Source organism: Oncorhynchus tshawytscha, linkage group LG31 (assembly GCF_018296145.1).
Source record: "Oncorhynchus tshawytscha isolate Ot180627B linkage group LG31, Otsh_v2.0, whole genome shotgun sequence".
Classification (NCBI taxonomy): domain Eukaryota; kingdom Metazoa; phylum Chordata; class Actinopteri; order Salmoniformes; family Salmonidae; genus Oncorhynchus; species Oncorhynchus tshawytscha.
The window spans coordinates 40,125,029-40,148,030 of NC_056459.1; the positions used below are offsets into that span (position 1 = coordinate 40,125,029).

The window sequence follows — 23,002 nt, forward strand, 5'->3', positions numbered from 1 at the left end:
ACCGAAGAGAATTCTCTTGGGACGTAATACGGACGGCATTTGATTGTAATGTATTCTAGGTTGGGTGAACAAAAGGACTTGAGGACTTGAGTTTCTGTACGTTACCAACGTCAATCCATGAGTAGTTAATCATGAAACACTTACCTTTCTTCTTCCCGGAGAGTTCTTTATTCCTGTCTGTGTGATGTCCTGAGAACCCAGCTGGCTGTATGGATGGGGACAGTATATTCCGTAAAACAGAGTATGCTACAATCCATGATGTCACTCTGGAAGGAGATCCTCGCCCTGAGCTCGTCTACTTCACTGTCCAGGGACTGAACATTGGCGAGTAAAATACTCAGAAGCGGTAGATGGTGTGCCTACAGACAGTGAGTCAAGTGGCCTTGGATTGCTATATAAAGCAGGCAGACCGGCATTGAGGCATTCAGTTACTCGATTGAACATTAGAATGGGCAAAACCAGTGACCTAAAGCAACTTTGAGCGTGGTAGATTGTTGGTGCCAGGCGAGCTGGTTCCAGTATCTCAGAAATGGCCTCCGGGGCTTTTCACACACGATAGTGTCTAGGGTTTCCAGAGAACGGTGTGACAAACAAAAAACAGTGGCAGTCATGTGAGCACAAACAGCCTGTTGATGAGAGAGGTCCAAGAAGAATGGCAAGGTTTGTGCTATCGGGCAGCCCACAAACAGGCATGTAACGGCACAGTCCTTGTCACGGCTATTGCAGCAGACAACCACACCGGGTTCCACTCCTATCAGCTAAAAACAAGAAGCAGCAGCTCCAGTGGGCACGCCATCACCAACATTGGACAATTTTGGGGTGATAAACATCTCTTGATACCAATATTGGGTAACATTTCCATGCCCCGAAGGATTCAGGCTGTTCTGCGGGCAAAGAGGGGTCCGACCCAGTACCTAATAAACTGAACATGGAGTATAGGTTCTATATCTATGGTCCCCTGTTCCAAACAGTATCGGTTCTATATCTATGGTCCCCTGTTCCAAACAGTATCGGTTCTATATCTATGGTCCCCTGTTCCAAACAGTATTGGTTCTATATATATGGTCCCCTGTTCCAAACAGTATCGGTTCTATATCTATGGTCCCCTGTTCCAAACAGTATTGGTTCTATATATATGGTCCCCTGTTCCAAACGGTATAGGTTCTTTTTCTATGGTCCCTGTTCCAAACGGTATAGGTTATTTTTCTATGGTCCCCTGTTCTAGACAGTATCGGTTCTATATCTATGGTCCCCTGTTCTAGACAGTGTAGGTTCTATATCTACCAAAAAGTGTTAAATAAATCAAAATATATTTGAGAATTTAGATTCTTCAAAGTAGCCACCCTGTGCCTTGATGACAGCTTTGCACACTCTTGGCATTCCCTCAACCAACTTCATGAGGAATGCATTTCCGAAAGTCTTGAAGGAGTTCCCACATATGCTGAGCACTTGTTGGCTGCTTTTCCTTCACTCTGCGGTCCAACTCATCCCAAACCATCTCAATTGGGTTGAGGTTGGGTGATTGTGGAGGCCAGGTCATCTGATGCAGCACTCCATCACTCTCATTCATGGTCAAATAGCCCTTACACAGCCTGGAGGTGTGTTGGGTCATTATCCTGTTGAAAAACAAATGATAGTCCCTCTAAGCACCTTGAATTCTAAATAAATCACTGACAGTGTCACCAGCAAAGCACCATCACACCTCTTCCTCCATGCTTCATGGTGGGAACCACACATGCGGAGATCATCCGTTCACCTACTCTGCGTCTCACAAAGACAAGGTGATTGGAACCAAAAATCTCAAATTTGGCCTCATCAGACCAAAGGAAAGATTTTCACCAGTCTAATATTCTTTGCTCGTGTTTCTTGGCCCGAGCAAGTCTCTTCTTATTATTGCTGTCCTTTAGTAGTAGTGGTTTTTTTGCAGCAATTCAACCATGAAGGCCTAATTATTTGTTACTTTTATTTTCTATTTTTTACTTACTTTTTTACCTTCTTAAAGCATTGTTGGTTAAGGGCTTGTAAATAAGCATTTCACTGTAAGGTCTACAACTGTTGTATTCGGCGCATGTGACAAATACAATTGTATTTTATTTGATTCATGCAGTCTCTGAACAGTTGATGTTGAGATGTGTCTGCTACTTGAACTCTGTGAAGCATTTATTTGAGCTGCAATTTCTGAGGCTGGTAACTCTAATGAACTTATCCTCTGCAGCAGATGTAACTCTGGGTCTTCCTTTCCTGTGGTGGTCCTCATGAGAGCCAGTTTCATCATAGCACTTCATGGTTTTTGCGACTGCACTTGAAGAAACTTGCAAAGTTCTTGAAATGTTCCGTTTTGACTGACTTTCATGTCTTAAAGTAATGATGGACTGTCGTTTTGCTTTGATTATTTGAGCTGTTCTTCCCATAATATGGACTTGGTCTTTAACCAAATAGGGCTATCTTCTGTATACCACCCCTACCTCGTCACAACTGATTGGCTCAAACACATTAAGATGGACAGAAGTTCCAGTAATATACTTTTAACAAGGCACACCTGTTAATTGAAATCCATTCCAGGTGACTACCTCGTGAAGCTGGTTGAGAGAATGCCAAGAGTGTGCAAAGCTGTCATCAAGGCAAAGGGTGGCTAATCTCAAATCTATCATATATTTTGATTTGTTAACACTTTTTTGGTTACTATATGATTCCATATGTGTTATTTCATAGTTTATGTCTTGACTCTTCTACAATGTAGAAAATAGTAAAAAAATAAAGAAAAACCCTTGAATGAGTAGGTGTGTCCAAACTTTTGACTGGTATTGCATATATATATTGACTGAAGACGGGAGACTGCAGTCATTTGGCTGGCCAATTACCGTCATCCAAAATTCTATGACCGTCGCAACCCTAATCCCAACCCTCCACTCACCCCTGCCGTCGGAGCTCTCGCTGGCCCTCCTGCGGTGCCTGCTGTTGGGGTTGAGCATGGTGATGTAACCACACTGGTGCTCCAGATCCACCTTCTCCCTCAGCAGCAGCAAGGCCTTGTGGACACACATGTTGGAGGAGGAGAACTCTGGGTGGGGGGTCAGAAAGAGTTAACCGAGGATAACACAGAAAGATTTGTATATCAACTCTTACATGTGATACCTCCAACGTGTCACTTCTAACATGTGTCACTTCTTGTTGTCAACCAAATTCAACTGTTCATAGAGAAAGAAGAGGGCTTGAGAAAGCAACAGGTCTCTGACTTGATTGTCAGTTCTGCAGGCTCAGATAGATAGCAGTGCATCAACTACAGCAGCTTGAGAACCAGCTACCTCCTTTGAGATCCTCCCGGTCAAACGGGAAGGGGACGTGAACTGTCTCTCCATGACCCTGCAGCCCATGGCCCTGTGGACCCAGAGAGACTTACGTTAGAGTGTGTGTGTGTGTGTGTGTGTGTGTGTGTGTGTGTGTGTGTGTGTGTGTGTGTATATGTCTTACTTGTATGAGTACAGCGGAGTGTGTGAGGGCGTCATTGAGCATGGTCAGCACGTTGGACGTAGGAACCACACCGGGGTCGTGACCCCAGGAAGTGATCAGCAGCCTGTCAAAAACCTGGAACACATACAATAATCACCAGGAATCCTCACAACCAGAAAAACTGAGTGTGTCTTTCTGATGACAGGTAGTAGCACTCAGGCCAGGCAGCAAGGACCGGCGATTTCACACACACAAATAAAGGCTAGTACTAAACTAAAACGGATGTTCAACGGAAGTCCACCACTGAATTCGATTTTTAGACCAAGACTAAGATTAATCTGTTTCCGGGAAACCAGTCCACAGAATATCGGACCATTAAAACTGACCTGATGTCCGGTAGTTTCTACAGACTGACCTGCGAGACGTCCGGTAGTTTCTACAGACTGACCTGGAAAATGTCTGGTAGTTTCTACAGACTGACCTGGAAGATGTCTGGTAGTTTCTATAGACTGACCTGGAAGGCAGTCGTAGTTTCTATAGACTGACCTGGAAAATGTCTGGTAGTTTCTACAGACTGACCTGGAAGGCAGTCGTAGTTTCTATAGACTGACCTGGAAGGCAGTCGTAGTTTCTATAGACTGACCTGGAAAATGTCTGGTAGTTTCTACAGACTGACCTGGAAGATGTCTGGTAGTTTCTATAGACTGACCTGGAAGGCAGTCGTAGTTTCTACAGAATGACCTGGAAGATGTCCGGTAGTTTCTACAGACTGACCTGGAAGGCAGTCGTAGTTTCTACAGAATGACCTGGAAGATGTCTGGTAGTTTCTACAGACTGACCTGGAAGATGTCTGGTAGTTTCTATAGACTGACCTGGAAAATGTCTGGTAGTTTCTACAGACTGACCTGGAAGATGTCTGGTAGTTTCTATAGACTGACCTGGAAGGCAGTCGTAGTTTCTACAGAATGACCTGGAAGATGTCCGGTAGTTTCTACAGACTGACCTGGAAGATGTCTGGTAGTTTCTACAGACTGACCTGGAAGATGTCTGGTAGTTTCTACAGACTGACCTGGAAGATGTCTGGTAGTTTCTACAGACTGACCTGGAAGATGTCTGGTAGTTTCTACAGACTGACCTGGAAGATGTCTGGTAGTTTCTACAGACTGACCTGGAAGATGTCTGGTAGTTTCCGGAGCCTGGAGCCCTTGGACAGCAGCAGGGAGGGAGGACCCTGGCCGGTCACATGGTACAGATAGAGCTTGAACCAGATGGAGCTCACTTCGGGGATGGCTGGGCCAATGTGCTACGGGGGGAACAATACAGTTTATTTATTCATAAATGTATGGTTGATTTGACTAGGGAGAAATGCAAGCACATACTACTCAATGTACCATGACATGAATTAGATTAGCTGGCCAAGGTTCATGGAATTTACAAGAATGTTCAAATCCCGAAAGAAAATAATAGCAGCCTAATCCACCCTGCTGACCGTGGCCGATCCACCACCCTGCTGACCGTGGCCGATCCACCACCCTGCTGACCGTGGCCGATCCACCACCCTGCTGACCGTGGCCGATGCACCACCCTGCTGACCGTGGCCGATGCACCACCCTGCTGACCGTGGCCGATGCACCACCCTGCTGACCGTGGCCGATGCACCACCCTGCTGACCGTGGCCGATGCACCACCCTGCTGACCGTGGCCGATGCACCACCTGACTGTTGTGGTTGTATGTCTGTGTGCTGACCGTGGCCGATGCACCACCCTGCTGACCGTGGTTGATGCACCACCCTGCTGACTGCGTGGGTGTGGTGCACCACCCTGCTGACCGTATAGCCGATGTTCCCTGCTGACTGTGGCCGATGCACCACCCTGCTGACCGTGGCTGTATGCACCTGTGCTGACCGTGGCCGATGCACCACCCTGCTGACCGTTCTGTAGCTGTATGTTCTGTAGCTGTATAGCCTGCTGACTCTGTGGCTGATCCACCTCCTGACTGTTGTGGTTGTAGTGTCTGCTGTATAGTTTTGTAGCTGTATAGTTCTATAGTTGTAGTGTTCTGTGCTGTATAGTTATGTACCTGTATAGTTTTGTAGCTGTGTGCTGTGTTATGTGGTTGTAGTGTCTGTCTGTGTTGTGTTGTAGCTCTGTAGTGTGTGGTTGTAGTGTCTGTGTGTTAGTGGTTGTAGTGTCTGTGTGTGTTGTGGTTGTAGTGTCTGTGTTGTGTTGTGGTTGTAGTGTCTGTGTAGTGTTGTGGTGTGTAGTGTCTGTGTGTGTTGTGGTTGTAGTGTGTGGTTGTGAAGTTGTATATTTCTGTAGTTGTATAGCTGTAATGTGTCTATAGTTGTATAGTTCTGTAGCTGTATAGTTCTGTATCTGTATAGTTGTATAGTTCTGTAGCTGTATAGTTCTGTATCTGTATAGTTGTATAGTTCTGTAGCTGTATAGTTCTATAGTTGTATAGTTCTGTAGCTGTATAGTTCTGTAGCTGTATAGCTGTATAGTTCTGTAGCTGTATAGCTGTATAGTTATGTAGCTGTATAGTTCTGTAGCTGTATAGTTCTGTAGCTGTAGAGCTGTATAGCTCTGTAGCTGTATAGTTCTGTAGCTGTATAGTTCTGTAGCTGTATAGCTCTGTAGCTGTATAGCTCTGTAGCTGTATAGCTCTGTAGCTGTATAGCTGTATAGTTTTGTAGCTGTATAGTTCTATAGTTGTATAGTTCTGTAGCTGTATAGTTTTGTAGCTGTATAGCTGTATAGTTATGTAGCTGTATAGCTGTATAGCTCTGTAGTTGTGTAGCTCTGTAGCTGTATAGTTCTGTAGCTGTATAGTTCTGTAGTTGTATAGTTCTGTAGCTGTATAGTTCTGTAGCCGTATAGTTCTGTAGCTGTAGAGTCCTGTAGCCGTATAGTTCTGTAGCTGTAGAGTCCTGTAGCTGTATAGTTTTGTAGCGGTATAGCTGATTAGCTGTGTAGTTGTACAGTTGTGTTGTTGTATAATTATGTGGTTGTGAAGTTGTATATTTCTGTAGTTGTATAGCTGTAATGTTCTATAGTTGTATAGTTCTGTAGCTGTATAGTTCTGTATCTGTATAGTTGTATAGTTCTGTAGCTGTATAGTTGTATAGTTCTGTAGCTGTATAGTTCTATAGTTGTATAGTTCTGTAGCTGTATAGTTCTATAGCTGTATAGCTGTATAGTTATGTAGCTGTATAGCTGTATAGTTATGTAGCTGTATAGCTGTATAGCTCTGTAGCTGTATAGTTCTGTAGCTGTATAGTTCGATAGCTGTATACCTGTATAGTTCTGTAGCTGTATAGTTCTGTAGCTGTATAGTTCTGTATCTGTATAGTTGTATAGTTCTGTAGCTGTATAGTTCTATAGTTGTATAGTTCTGTAGCTGTATAGTTATGTAGCTGTATAGCTGTATAGTTATGTAGCTGTATCGCTGTATAGTTCTGTAGCTGTATAGTTCTGTAGTTGTATAGTTCTGAAGTTGTATAGTTCTGTAGCTGTATAGTTCTGTAGCGGTGTAGCTGTATAGCTGTAATGTGCTATAGTTGTATAGCTCTGTAGTTGTATAGTTCTGTAGTTGTATAGTTCTGTGGCTGTATAGCTCTGTAGCTGTATAGCTCTGTAGCTGTATAGTTCTGTAGCTGTATAGCTGTATAGTTCTGTAGCTGTATAGCTGTATAGTTCTGTAGCTGTATAGTTCTGTAGCTGTATAGTTCTGTAGCTGTATAGCTCTGTAGCTGTATAGTTCTGTATCTGTATAGTTGTATAGTTCTGTAGCTGTATAGTTCTGTATCTGTATAGTTGTATAGTTCTGTAGCTGTATAGTTCTATAGTTGTATAGTTCTGTAGCTGTATAGTTCTGTATCTGTATAGTTGTATAGTTCTGTAGTTGTATAGTTCTGTAGCTGTATAGTTCTATAGTTGTATAGTTCTGTAGCTGTATAGTTCTGTAGCTGTATAGCTGTATAGTTCTGTAGCTGTATAGCTGTATAGCTCTGTAGCTGTATAGTTCTGTAGCTGTATAGTTCGATAGCTGTATACCTGTATAGTTCTGTAGCTGTATAGTTCTGTAGCTGTATAGCTGTATAGCTCTGTAGCTGTATAATTCTGTAGCTGTATCGCTGTATAGTTCTGAAGTTGTATAGTTCTGTAGCTGTATAGTTCTGTAGCGGTGTAGCTGTATAGCTGTAATGTGCTATAGTTGTATAGCTCTGTAGTTGTATAGTTCTGTAGTTGTATAGTTCTGTGGCTGTATAGCTCTGTAGCTGTATAGCTCTGTAGCTGTATAGTTCTGTAGCTGTATAGCTGTATAGTTCTGTAGCTGTATAGTTCTGTAGCTGTATAGCTCTATAGTTGTATAGTTCTGTAGCTGTATATTTCTGTAGCTGTATAGCTCTGTAGCTGTATAGTTATGTAGCTGTATAGCTGTATAGTTCTGTAGCTGTATAGCTGTATAGTTCTGTAGCTGTATAGCTGTATAGTTCTGTAGCTGTATAGCTCTATAGTTGTATAGTTCTGTAGCTGTATAGCTCTATAGTTGTATAGTTCTGTAGCTGTATAGCTCTGTAGCTGTATAGCTCTGTAGCTGTATAATTTTGTAGCTGTATAGTTCTGTAGCTGTACAGCTGTATAGCTCTGTAGTTGTCTAGCTCTGTAGCTCTATAGTTCTGTAGCTGTATAGTTCTGTAGTTGTATAGTTCTGTAGCGGTATAGTTCTGTAGCTGTATAGTTCTGTAGCTGTATAGCTCTGTAGCTGTATAGCTCTGTAGCTGTATAGTTATGTAGCTGTATAGTTCTGTAGTTATATAGTTATATAGTTCTGTAGCTGTATAGCTCTGTAGCTCTATAGCTGTATAGTTCTGTAGCTCTATAATGTATAGCTGTATAGCTGTATAGCTGTAGCTGTATAGTTCTGTAGCTGTATAGTTGTATAGTATAGTCTGTAGCTGTAGCTGTAGCTAGTTCTGTAGCTGTATAGCTGTATAGTTGTATAGTTCTATAGTTGTATAGTTCTGTAGCTGTTATAGTTCTGTAGCTGTATAGCTCTGTAGCTGTATAGTTCTGTAGTTATATAGTTATATAGTTCTGTAGCTGTATAGCTCTGTAGCTCTATAGCTGTATAGTTCTGTAGCTCTATAATTGTATAGTTCTATAGCTGTAGCTGTATAGTTATGTAGCTCTATAGTTGTATAGTTCTATAGCTGTAGCTGTATAGCTCTGTAGCTGTATAGTTATGTAGCTGTATAGTTCTGTAGTTATATAGTTCTGTAGCTGTATAGCTCTGTAGCTGTATAGTTCTGTAGTTATATAGTTATATAGTTCTGTAGCTGTATAGCTCTGTAGCTCTATAGCTGTATAGTTCTGTAGCTCTATAATAGTATAGTTCTATAGCTGTAGCTGTATAGTTATGTAGCTCTATAGTTGTATAATTCTATAGATGTAGCTGTATAGCTCTGTAGCTGTATAGTTCTGTAGCTCTATAGCTGTATAGCTCTGTAGCTCTATAGCTGTATAGTTCTGTAGCTCTATAATAGTATAGTTCTATAGCTGTAGCTGTATAGTTATGTAGCTCTATAGTTGTATAGTTCTATAGATGTAGCTGTATAGCTCTGTAGCTGTATAGTTCTGTAGCTCTATAATAGTATAGTTCTATAGCTGTAGCTCTATAGTTGTATAGTTCTATAGATGTAGCTGTATAGCTCTGTAGCTGTATAGTTATGTAGCTCTATAGCTGTATTTCTCTATAGTTGTATAGCTCTAATTTAAATTGATTTTTATTTGGATTTAATGTAATGGACATACACAAAATTGATGAAGTGAAATTAAAAAAATTACAAAAAAATATATATATATATTAAAAACGGAAAAGTGGTGCGTTCATATGTATTCACCCCTTTGCTATGAAGCCCCTAAATAAGATCTGGTGCAACCAATTACCTTCAGAAGTCACATTACTAGTTAAATAAAGTCCACCTGTGTGCAATCTAAGTGTCACATGATCTGTCACATGATCTCAGTATATACAGACCTGTTCTGTTAGGCCCCAGAGTCTACAACACCACTAAGCAAGTGGCACCATGAAGAACAAGGAGCTCTCCAAACAGGTCAGGGACAAAGTTGTGGAGAAGTACAGATCAGGGTTGGGTTATAGAAAAATATCAGAAACTTTGAACATAAATTCATTACAAAAAAATGGAAAGAATATGGCACCACAACAAACCTGTCAAGAGAGGGCCGCCCACCAAGACGCACGGACCAGGCAAAGAGGGCATTAATCAGAGAGGCAACAAAGAGACCAAAGATAACCCTGATGTAGCTGCAAAGCTCCACAGCAGAGATTGGAGTATCTGTCCATAGGAACACTTGAAGCTGTACACTCCACAGAGCTGGGCTTCATGGAAGAGTGACCAGAAAAAAAGCCATTGCTTAAAGAAGAAAATAAGCAAACATGTTTGCGCTGTGGCAGCATTATTCTTGAGGGAAACCTGTTTCAGTCTTCCAGAGATTTGAGACTGGGACGGAGGTTCACCTTCCAGCAGGACAATGACCCTAAGCATACTGCTGAAGCAACACTCGAGTGGTTAAAGGGGAAACATTTAAATGTCTTGGAATGGCCTCGTCAAAGCCCAGACCTCAATCCAATTGAGAATCTGTGGTCTGACTTAAAGATCTTTGTACACCAGCGGAACCCATCCAGTGGCTAGATATGCCAAGCTTATAGAAACATACCCCAAGAGACTTGCAGCTTGAATTGCTGCAAAAGGTGGCTCTACAAAGTATTGACTTTGGGAGGGTGAAAAGTTAAGCACACTCAAATTCCGTTTTTTTTCTTGTTTGTTTCACAATAAAACATATTTTGCATCTTCAAAGTGGTAGGCATGTTGTGTAAATCAAATGATACAAACCCCCCCAAAAATCTATTTTAATTCCAGGTTGTAAGGCAACAAAATAGGAAAAATGACAAGGGCACTGTAGTTGCTCTCTGTCAGTCAGATACCAGACTGGAGTCTGTCCAGGACAAACTGCTTTCCAGTCTGAATGAGTGTGAATCCCCAGACCTTTTGTGTGTGTGTTCTGGAGCAGTCTTAGAGCACGGTGACCAGTGCTCACACACACACACACACACACACTATCAACAGGCCCTAGTCAGTCACAGAGGAGCAGCCAGCGTTGCCTGTGGTCTGTGAAGTTGGACCAGTGTGTACCTGAGGCGTGCAGCTGCTGATAGGTCGTATCTCGTTGCTGAGCGGTGCCATGGAGACCAGTAGTTTGTAGTTCTTGTTGAGGACACGGCTGCAGGTGGCCTGGTCTAGACCCAGCAGACTCTCACAGCGGAGCATATCCAGGGGGAGGCCTGGGGGGGGTCAATCACACACACAGACCAAGACACCACACACACATACACAGACGTCAGGGACACTGTTAGGAAAATGTGGGGTCAGTCATTTGACCGGCAGCATTTTAATGAGGACGACATTTTGAGAAATGTACTGGAACCATATGCAGGTGTGGAACCTGATTAGGGCGTCCACCCACGGTGTTCAGAAATCACATTTAGATAATGGTAATTCATATTAGCAGAAAATGCTAGTCCAGGATGCAACGATGTGAGTGTCTTCTTTACGAATTCTGAAGTGAATTTGAACGTGTTAGAATAACCGTCCACATTTACTTTTCCTCAGCCAACAAGACGAGCAACGAACAGCCAAATCACTAGCCTGTCAATCTACTATAGCAGAAAAGTGAACCTATTCTATTGGCCAGCTTGTCATTCTGTGCGACAAAGAAACAAACAGACTCTGGGACAGTTGTAGGAGATAAATCCCAAATTCAATCAACCAGTAGGCCTACACTTCATAAAAAACACAACATTAAAAAGCAATGAGTCTGATACAACAGCTCAGAACATTTACATAATAAGGTTGATTAACTATTATTTAATTATAAAGCACAGCATTGCGCACAAGGCAGCAGGCCACATATACAAATGTTCCTTCCATTATGCAATTAGCAGGAAAACACTGTTAGAAATGTATGAAGAGCAGAAATCTAAAGATGCATCAACTATCATGTGTTAATATGACTGGGATTATCATGGGTTGTTAATATGACTGGGATTATCATGGGTTACTAATATGACTGGGATTATCATGGGTTGTTAATATGACTGGGATTATCATGGGTTACTAATATGACTGGGATTATCAACAACTAGCATGGGTTGTTAACATGACTGGGATTATCATCAACTAGCATGGGTTGTTAATATGACTGGGATTATCATGGGTTGTTAACATGACTGGGATTATCAACAACTAGCATGGGTTGTTAACATGACTGGGATTATCATCAACTAGCATGGGTTGTTAACATGACTGGGATTATCAACAACTAGCATGGGTTGTTAACATGACTGGGATTATCATCAACTAGCATGGGTTGTTAATATGACTGGGATTATCATCAATTAGCATGGGTTGTTAATATGACTAGGATTATCATGGGTTGATAATATGACTAGGATTATCATCAACTAGCATGGGTTGTTAATATGACTGGGATTATCATCAACTAGCATGGGTTGTTAATATGACTAGGATTATCATGGGTTGATAATATGACTAGGATTATCATCAACTAGCATGGGTTGTTAATATGACTAGGATTATCATGGGTTGTTAATATGACTGGGATTATCAACAACTAGCATGGGTTGTTAATATGACTAGGATTATCATGGGTTGTTAATATTACTGGGATCATTAACAACTAGCATGGGTTGTTAATATGACTAGGATTATCATGGGTTGATAATATGACTAGGATTATCATCAACTAGCATGGGTTGTTAATATGACTAGGATTATCATGGGTTGATAATATGACTAGGATTATCATCAACTAGCATGGGTTGTTAATATGACTAGGATTATCATGGGTTGTTAATATGACTGGGATTATCAACAACTAGCATGGGTTGTTAATATGACTAGGATTATCATGGGTTGTTAATATGACTAGGATTATCATGGGTTGATAATATGACTAGGATTATCATGGGTTGTTAATATGACTGGGATTATCAACAACTAGCATGGGTTGTTAATATGACTGGGATTATCAACAACTAGCATGGGTTGTTAATATGACTAGGATTATCATGGGTTGTTAATATGACTGGGATTATCAACAACTAGCATGGGTTGTTAATATGACTGGGATTATCATCAACTAGCATGGGTTGTTAATATGACTAGGATTATCATCAACTAGCATGGGTTGTTAATATGACTGGGATTATCAACAACTAGCATGGGTTGTTAATATGACTGGGATTATCAACAACTAGCATGGGTTGTTAATATGACTAGGATTATCATGGGTTGATCATATGACTGGGATTATCAACAACTAGCATGGGTTGTTAATATGACTGGGATTATCAACAACTAGCATGGGTTGTTAATATGACTGGGATTATCATCAACTAGCATGGGTTGTTAATATGACTAGGATTATCATCAACTAGCATGGGTTGTTAATATGACTGGGATTATCAACAACTAGCATGGGTTGTTAATATGACTGGGATTATCAACAACTAGCATGGGTTGTTAATATGACTGGGATTATCAACTATCATGGGTTGTTAATATGACTGGGATTATCAACAACTAGCATGGGTTGTTAATATGACTGGGATTATCAACAACTAGCATGGGTTGTTAATATGACTGGGATTATCAACAACTAGCATGGGTTGTTAATATGACTGGGATTATCAACAACTAGCATGGGTTGTTAATATGACTGGGATTATCAACAACTAGCATGGGTTGTTAATATGACTGGGATTATCAACAACTAGCATGGGTTGTTAATATGACTGGGATTATCAACAACTATCATGGGTTGTTAATATGACTAGGATTATCATCAACTAGCATGGGTTGTTAATATGACTAGGACTGTTCTTTTGGATACTGGACAATAAAAGAAAGTTGACATCAAATAATTGCCTCCACGATGAAAGAAAGTTGATTTGAAAACCAATAGGCGAGTAGCTAGGCTACTTACAAGCAATGTAAGACAAGTCTCATAATGTGTTGTAAAACCTTCAAGTTTCCAACGTTTTCAAAATGCAGACTGCCTCCAGCTCATTGCAAAGTGATGTGTGACGCGCTGAGGAAGCCTGCCTTCCGTTGCTCTTTTTGATGCTGTAGCAACAGCTCTCCTGCTGTCTGACATATTTCCTGCTCGAAGGCTCTGTATCTGTGTGCTGTACCCGTGTGATAAGATACATAACGAATATACTGTACGCATGAGACAATATAATTCCACTAAATTATGCAAATGTTCCTATTGACCGATGAGCATGACCAGTTAAATTGATTTACATTGACTGGTATTTCCATCAAATGTAAACATTATTTCACAATGGTATTTTCTTCTTCTTCACCTGGACAATTGGCCAGCACCAATTTTATTCATCGGCATTTCTATTTTTGGATCGGCCAAAGCCTGTTACCGGCTAACCAGAACCCTGACGGACGTGTCAAATGAAATCAAAAACGTTGTCACATGCGCCGAATACAACAAGTGTAGACTTCACCGTGAAATGCTTACTTACAAGCCCTTAACCAACAGTGCAGTTCAAGAAGAAGAAAAGATTTACCAAGTAGACTAAGATAAAAGATTATAAAAGTAACATAACAATAACGAGGCTACATACAGGGGGTACCGGAACAGAGTCAATGTGGAGGCTATATACAGGGGGTACCGGAACAGAGTCAATGTGGAGGCTACATACAGGGGGTACCGGAACAGAGTCAATGTGGAGGCTATATACAGGGGGTACCGGAACAGAGTCAATGTGGAGGCTATATACAGGGGGTACCGGAACAGAGTCAATGTGGAGGCTATATACAGGGGGTACCGGTACAGAGTCAATGTGGAGGCTATATACAGGGGGTACCGGAACAGAGTCAATGTGGAGGCTATATACAGGGGGTACCGGTACAGAGTCAATGTGGAGGCTATATACAGGGTGTTACGGTACAGAGTCAATGTGGAGGCTATATACAGGGTGTTACAGTACAGAGTCAGTGTGGAGGACATATACAGGGTGTACCGGTCAGTACAGAGTCAATGTGGAGGCTATATACAGGGGGTACCGGTACAGAGTCAATGTGGAGGCTATATACAGGGGGCACCGGTACCAAGTCAGTGTGGAGGCTATATACAGGGGTACCGGTACAGAGTCAATATGGAGGCTATATACAGGGGGCACCGGAACCAAGTCAGTGTGGAGGCTATATACAGGGGCACCGGTACAGAGTCAATGTGGAGGCTATATACAGGGGGCACCAGTACAGAGTCAATGTGGAGGCTATATACAGGGGCACCGGTACAGAGTCAATGTGGAGGCTATATACAGGGGGTACCGGTACCAAGTCAATGTGGAGGCTATATACAGGGGTACCGGTACAGAGTCAATGTGGAGGCTATATACAGGGGTACTGGAACAGAGTCAATGTGGAGGCTATATACAGGGGTACCGGTACAGAGTCAATGTGGAGGCTATATACAGGGTGTTACGGTACAGAGTCAATGTGGAGGCTATATACAGGGGTACCGGTACTGAGTCAATGTGGAGGCTACATACAGGGGGTACCGGAACAGAGTCAATGTGGAGGCTATATACAGAGGGGTACCGGTACAGAGTCAATGTGGAGGCTATATACAGGGGGTACTGGAACAGAGTCAATGTGGAGGCTATATACAGGGGGTACCGGTACAGAGTCAATGTGGAGGCTATATACAGGGGTACCAGTACAGAGTCAATGTGGAGTCTATATACAGGGGTACCGGTACTGAGTCAATGTGGAGGCTACATACAGGGGGTACTGGAACAGAGTCAATGTGGAGGCTATATACAGAGGGGTACCGGTACAGAGTCAATGTGGAGGCTATATACAGGGGGTACCGGTACAGAGTCAATGTGGAGGCTATATACAGGGGGTACCGGTACAGAGTCAATGTGGAGGCTATATACAGGGGGTACTGGAACAGAGTCAATGTGGAGGCTATATACAGGGGGTACCGGTACAGAGTCAATGTGGAGGCTATATACAGGGTGTTACGGTACAGAGTCAATGTGGAGGCTATATACAGGGTGTTACAGTACAGAGTCAGTGTGGAGGACATATACAGGGTGTACCGGTACAGAGTCAATGTGGAGGCTATATACAGGGGGTACCAGTACAGAGTCAATGTGGAGGCTATATACAGGGGGCACCGGTACCAAGTCAGTGTGGAGGCTATATACAGGGGCACCGGAACCAAGTCAGTGTGGAGGCTATATACAGGGGGCACCGGTACAGAGTCAATGTGGAGGCTATATACAGGGGGCACCGGTACTGAGTCAATGTGGAGGCTATATACAGGGGTACCGGTACAGAGTCAATGTGGAGGCTATATACAGGGGGCACCGGAACCAAGTCAGTGTGGAGGCTATATACAGGGGTACCGGTACAGAGTCAGTGTGGAGGCTATATACAGGGCGTACCGGTACAGAGTCAATGTGGAGGCTATATACAGGGGCACCGGTACCAAGTCAGTGTGGAGGCTAGATACAGGGGTACCGGTACAGAGTCAGTGTGGAGGCTATATACAGGGCGTACCGGTACAGAGTCAGTGTGGAGGCTATATACAGGGGTACTGGTACAGAGTCAATGTGGAGGCTATATACAGGGGTACTGGTACAGAGTCAATGTGGAGGCTATATACAGGGGGTACCGGTACAAAGTCTGTGTGGAGGCTATATCAAATCAAATCAAATTTTATTTGTCACATACACATGGTTAGCAGATGTTAATGCGAGTGTAGCGAAATGCTTGTGCTTCTAGTTCCGACAATGCAGTAATAACGAGCAAGTAATCTAACTAACAATTCCAAAAAAACTACTGTCATACACAGTGTAAGGGGATAAAGAATATGTACATAAGGATATATGAATGAGTGATGGTACAGAGCAGCATAGGCAAGATACAGTAGATGATATCGAGTACAGTATATACATATGAGATAAGTATGTAAACCAAGTGGCATAGTTAAAGTGGCTAGTGATACATGTATTACATAAGGATGCAGTCGATGATATAGAGTACAGTATCAACGTATGCATATGAGATGAACAATGTAGGGTAAGTAACATTATATAAGGTAGCATTGTTTAAAGTGGCTAGTGATATATTTACATCATTTCCCATCGATTCCCATGATTAAAGTGGCTGGAGTAGAGTCAGTGTCATTGACAGTGTGTTGGCAGTAGCCACTCAATGTTAGTGGTGGCTGTTTAACAGTCTGATGGCCTTGAGATAGAAGCTGTTTTTCAGTCTCTCGGTCCCAGCTTTGATGCACCTGTACTGACCTCGCCTTCTGGATGGCAGCGGGGTGAACAGGCAGTGGCTCGGGTGGTTGATGTCCTTGATGATCTTTATGGCCTTCCTGTAGCATCGGGTGGTGTAGGTGTCCTGGAGGGCAGGTAGTTTGCCCCCGGTGATGCGTTGTGCAGACCTCACTACCCTCTGGAGAGCCTTACGGTTGAGGGCGGTGCAGTTGCCATACCAGGCGGTGATACAGCCCGCCAGGATGCTCTCGATTGTGCATCTGTAGAAGTTTGTGAGTGCTTTTGGTGACAAGCCGAATTTCTTCAGCCTCCTGAGGTTGAAGAGGCGCTGCTGCGCCTTCCTCACGATGCTGTCTGTGTGAGTGGACCAATTCAGTTTGTCTGTGATGTGTATGCCGAGGAACTTAAAACTTGCTACCCTCTCCACTACTGTTCCATCGATGTGGATGGGGGGTGTTCCCTCTGCTGTTTCCTGAAGTCCACAATCATCTCCTTAGTTTTGTTGACGTTGAGTGTGAGGTTATTTTCCTGACACCACACTCCGAGGGCCCTCACCTCCTCCCTGTAGGCCGTCTCGTCGTTGTTGGTAATCAAGCCTACCACTGTTGTGTCGTCCGCAAACTTGATGATTGAGTTGGAGGCGTGCATGGCCACGCAGTCGTGGGTGAACAGGGAGTACAGGAGAGGGCTCAGAACGCACCCTTGTGGGGCCCCAGTGTTGAGGATCAGCGGGGAGGAGATGTTGTTGCCTACCCTCACCACCTGGGGGCGGCCCGTCAGGAAGTCCAGTACCCAGTTGCACAGGGCGGGGTCGAGACCCAGGGTCTCGAGCTTGATGACGAGCTTGGAGGGTACTATGGTGTTGAATGCCGAGCTGTAGTCGATGAACAGCATTCTCACATAGGTATTCCTCTTGTCCAGATGGGTTAGGGCAGTGTGCAGTGTGGTTGAGATTGCATCGTCTGTGGACCTATTTGGGCGGTAAGCAAATTGGAGTGGGTCAAGGGTGTCAGGTAGGGTGGAGGTGATATGGTCCTTGACTAGTCTCTCAAAGCACTTCATGATGACGGATGTGAGTGCTACGGGGCGGTAGTCGTTTAGCTCAGTTACCTTAGCTTTCTTGGGAACAGGAACAATGGTGGCCCTCTTGAAGCATGTGGGAACAGCAGACTGGTATAGGGATTGATTGAATATGTCCGTAAACACACCGGCCAGCTGGTCTGCGCATGCTCTGAGGGCGCGGCTGGGGATGCCGTCTGGGCCTGCAGCCTTGCGAGGGTTAACACGTTTAAATGTCTTACTCACTTCGGCTGCAGTGAAGGAGAGACCGCATGTTTCCGTTGCAGGCCGTGTCAGTGGCACTGTATTGTCCTCAAAGCGGGCAAAAAAGTTATTTAGTCTGCCTGGGAGCAAGACATCCTGGTCCGTGACTGGGCTGGGTTTCTTCCTGTAGTCCGTGATTGACTGTAGACCCTGCCACATACCTCTTGTGTCTGAGCCGTTGAATTGAGATTCTACTTTGTCTCTGTACTGGCGCTTAGCTTGTTTGATAGCCTTGCGGAGGGAATAGCTGCACTGTTTGTATTCAGCCATGTTACCAGACACCTTGCCCTGATTAAAAGCAGTGGTTCGTGCCTTCAGTTTCACACGAATGCTGCCATCAATCCACGGTTTCTGGTTAGGGAATGTTTTAATCGTTGCTATGGGAACGACATCTTCAACGCACGCTCTAATGAACTCGCACACCGTATCAGCGTATTCGTCAATGTTGTTGTCTGACGCAATACGAAACATCTCCCAGTCCACGTGATGGAAGCAGTCTTGGAGTGTGGAGTCAGCTTGGTCGGACCAGCGTTGGACAGACCTCAGCGTGGGAGCTTCTTGTTTTAGTTTCTGTCTGTAGGCAGGGATCAACAAAATGGAGTCGTGGTCAGCTTTTCCGAAAGGGGCGGGGCAGGGCCTTATATGCGTCGCGGAAGTTAGAGTAACAATGATCCAGGGTCTTTCCACCCTGGTTGCGCAATCGATATGCTGATAAAATTTAGGGAGTCTTGTTTTCAGATTAGCCTTGTTAAAATCCCCAGCTACAATGAATGCAGCCTCCGGATAAATCGTTTCCAGTTTGCAGAGAGTTAAATAAAGTTCGTTCAGAGCCATCGATGTGTCTGCTTGGGGGATATATACGGCTGTGATTATAATCGAAGAGAATTCTCTTGGTAGATAATGCGGTCTACATTTGATTGTGAGGAATTCTAAATCAGGTGAACAGAAGGATTTGAGTTCCTGTATGTTTCTTTCATCACACCATGTCACGTTGGCCATAAGACATACGCCCCCGCCCCTCTTCTTACCAGAAAGATGTTTGTTTCTGTCGGCGCGATGCGTGGAGAAACCCGCTGGCTGCACCGCTTCGGATTGCGTCTCTCCAGTTAGCCATGTTTCCGTGAAGCAGAGAACGTTACAGTCTCTGATGTCCCTCTGGAATGCTACCCTTGCTCGGATTTCATCAACCTTGTTGTCAAGAGACTGGACATTGGCAAGAAGAATGCTAGGGAGTGGTGCACGATGTGCCCGTCTCCGGAGTCTGACCAGAAGACCGCTTCGTTCCCTCTTTTTCTGAGTCGTTTTTTTTTTGGTCGCTGCATGTGATCCACTCGGTTACACTGGTTGTAAGGCAGAACACAGGATCCGCGTCGCGAAAAACATATTCTTGGTCGTACTGATGGTGAGTTGACGCTGATCTTATATTCAGTAGTTCTTGTCGGCTGTATGTAAAGAAACCTAAGATGACCTGGGGTACTAGTGTAAGAAATAACACGTAAAAAAAACAAAAAACTGCATAGTTTCCTAGGAACGCGACGAGGCGGCCATCTCTGTCGGCGCCGGAAGTAAAAAAAATACAGGGGGCACCCTATATACAGGGGCACCGGTACCAAGTCAATGTGGAGGCTATATACAGGGGTACCGGTACAGAGTCAATGTGCGGGGTACTGGTTAGTTGAGGTAATCTGTACATGTAGATGGGGGCTAAGTGACTATGCATAGATTATAAACAGTGAGTAGCAGTAGTGTATAAAAGGGGGGGGTGTAAATTGTCTGGTGCCGATTTTATGAATTGTTCAGCAGTCTAATGGCTTGGGGGTAGAAGCTGTTGAGGAGCCGTTTGGTCCTAGACTTGGTGCTCCGGTACTGCTTGTCGTGTGGTAGCAGAGAAAACAGTCTATAACTTGGGTGACTGGAGTCTCTGACAATTTTATGGGCTTTCCTCTGATACCGCCTATTATATAGGTCCTGGATGGCAGGAAGCTTGGCACTAGTGATGTACTGTACTACCCTCTGCCTTACAGTCAGATGCCAGGATGCTCTCGGCGGTGCAGCTAAAGAACATTTTGAGGATCTGGGGACCCATGCCAAATCTTTTTAGTCTCTTGAGGTGGAAAAGGTTTTGAGGTGCCCTCTTCACGACCATCTTGGTATGTTTGGACCATGATAGTCGAACACAGAGATGAACCAAAACCCTGTCGGAGGTGTCACACAGAGATGAACCAAAACCCTGTCGGAGGTGTCACACAGAGATGAACCAAAACCCTGTCGGAGGTGTCACACAGAGATGAACCAAAACCCTGTCGGAGGTGTCACACAGAGATGAACCAAAACCCTGTCGGAGGTGTCACACAGAGATGAACCAAAACCCTGTCGGAGGTGTCACACAGAGATGAACCAAAACCCTGTCGGAGGTGTCACACAGAGATGAACCAAAACCCTGTCGGAGGTGTCACACAGAGATGAACCAAAACCCTGTCGGAGGTGTCACACAGAGATGAACCAAAACCCTGTCGGAGGTGTCACACAGAGATGAACCAAAACCCTGTCGGAGGTGTCACACAGAGATGAACCAAAACCCTGTCGGAGGTCTCACACAGAGATGAACCAAAACCCTGTCGGAGGTCTCACACAGAGATGAACCAAAACCCTGTCGGAGGTGTCACACAGAGATGAACCAAAACCCTGTCGGAGGTGTCACACAGAGATGAACCAAAACCCTGTCGGAGGTGTCACACAGAGATGAACCAAAACCCTGTCGGAGGTGTCACACAGAGATGAACCAAAACCCTGTCGGAGGTGTCACACAGAGATGAACCAAAACCCTGTCGGAGGTGTCACACAGAGATGAACCAAAACCCTGTCGGAGGTGTCACACAGAGATGAACCAAAACCCTGTCGGAGGTGTCACACAGAGATGAACCAAAACCCTGTCGGAGGTGTCACACAGAGATGAACCAAAACCCTGTCGGAGGTGTCACACAGAGATGAACCAAAACCCTGTCGGAGGTGTCACACAGAGATGAACCAAAACCCTGTCGGAGGTGTCACACAGAGATGAACCAAAACCCTGTCGGAGGTGTCACACAGAGATGAACCAAAACCCTGTCGGAGGTGTCACACAGAGATGAACCAAAACCCTGTCGGAGGTGTCACACAGAGATGAACCAAAACCCTGTCGGAGGTGTCACACAGAGATGAACCAAAACCCTGTCGGAGGTGTCACACAGAGATGAACCAAAACCCTGTCGGAGGTGTCACACAGAGATGAACCAAAACCCTGTCGGAGGTGTCACACAGAGATGAACCAAAACCCTGTCGGAGGTGTCACACAGAGATTAACCAAAACCCTGTCGGAGGTGTCACACAGAGATTAACCAAAACCCTGTCGGAGGTGTCACACAGAGATTATATTAAACCCTGTCGGAGGTGTCACACAGAGATTAACCAAAACCCTGTCGGAGGTGTCACACAGAGATTAACCAAAACCCTGTCGGAGGTGTCACACAGAGATTAACCAAAACCCTGTCGGAGGTGTCACATTAGAGATTAACCAAAACCCTGTCGGAGGTGTCACACAGAGATTAATTAAAACCCTGTCGGAGGTGTCACACAGAGATTAACCAAAACCCTGTCGGAGGTGTCACACAGAGATTAACCAAAACCCTGTCGGAGGTGTCACACAGAGATTAACCAAAACCCTGTCGGAGGTGTCACACAGAGATTAACCAAAACCCTGTCGGAGGTGTCACACAGAGATTAACCAAAACCCTGTCGGAGGTGTCACACAGAGATTAACCAAAACCCTGTCGGAGGTGTCACACAGAGATTAACCACATACAGCAGCAATATAAACACAAACAGAAGGTCTGTTGATTCTGAATTTAGAGTCTGGATGTTGTTTTCATCACACTCAGTTCTGTCGGCTGGAGTATTATATTATATTACACACTCAGTTCTGTTGGCTGGAGTATTATATTATATTACACACTCAGTTCTGTTGGCTGGAGTATTATATTATATTATATTACACACTCAGTTCTGTCGGCTGGAGTATTATATTATATTATATTACACACTCAGTTCTGTTGGCTGGAGTATTATATTATATTATATTACACTCAGTTCTGTTGGCTGGAGTATTATATTATATTACACACTCAGTTCTGTTGGCTGGAGTATTATATTATATTATATTACACACTCAGTTCTGTCGGCTGGAGTATTATATTATATTATATTATATTACACACTCAGTTCTGTTGGCTGGAGTATTATATTATATTACACACTCAGTTCTGTTGGCTGGAGTATTATATTATATTACACACTCAGTTCTGTTGGCTGGAGTATTATATTATATTACACACTCAGTTCTGTTGGCTGGAGTATTATATTATATTATATTACACACTCAGTTCTGTTGGCTGGAGTATTATATTATATTATATTACACACTCAGTTCTGTTGGCTGGAGTATTATATTATATTACACACTCAGTTCTGTTGGCTGGAGTATTATATTATATTATATTACACACTCAGTTCTGTTGGCTGGAGTATTATATTATATTACACACTCAGTTCTGTTGGCTGGAGTATTATATTATATTACACACTCAGTTCTGTTGGCTGGAGTATTATATTATATTACACACTCAGTTCTGTTGGCTGGAGTATTATATTATATTACACACTCAGTTCTGTTGGCTGGAGTATTATATTATATTATATTACACACTCAGTTCTGTTGGCTGGAGTATTATATTATATTATATTACACACTCAGTTCTGTTGGCTGGA

At 43.6% G+C, this 23,002-nt stretch overlaps 1 protein-coding gene across 2 annotated transcripts in view; it reads right to left on the bottom strand.

Moving 5' to 3' along the window:
* fam91a1 (family with sequence similarity 91 member A1) overlaps positions 1-23,002 on the bottom strand; it is a 97,547-nt gene that overhangs the window by 15,514 nt on the left and 59,031 nt on the right. For both annotated transcript variants that reach the window (XM_042310577.1, XM_042310578.1), the window contains 5 exons: positions 10,671-10,819; positions 4,619-4,753; positions 3,472-3,585; positions 3,306-3,378; positions 2,915-3,061 (listed from right to left, as the gene is read on the bottom strand). In XM_042310577.1, the coding sequence (XP_042166511.1) occupies positions 2,915-3,061; positions 3,306-3,378; positions 3,472-3,585; positions 4,619-4,753; positions 10,671-10,819 (618 nt within the window). The remainder of the gene's footprint in view (positions 1-2,914; positions 3,062-3,305; positions 3,379-3,471; positions 3,586-4,618; positions 4,754-10,670; positions 10,820-23,002) is intronic.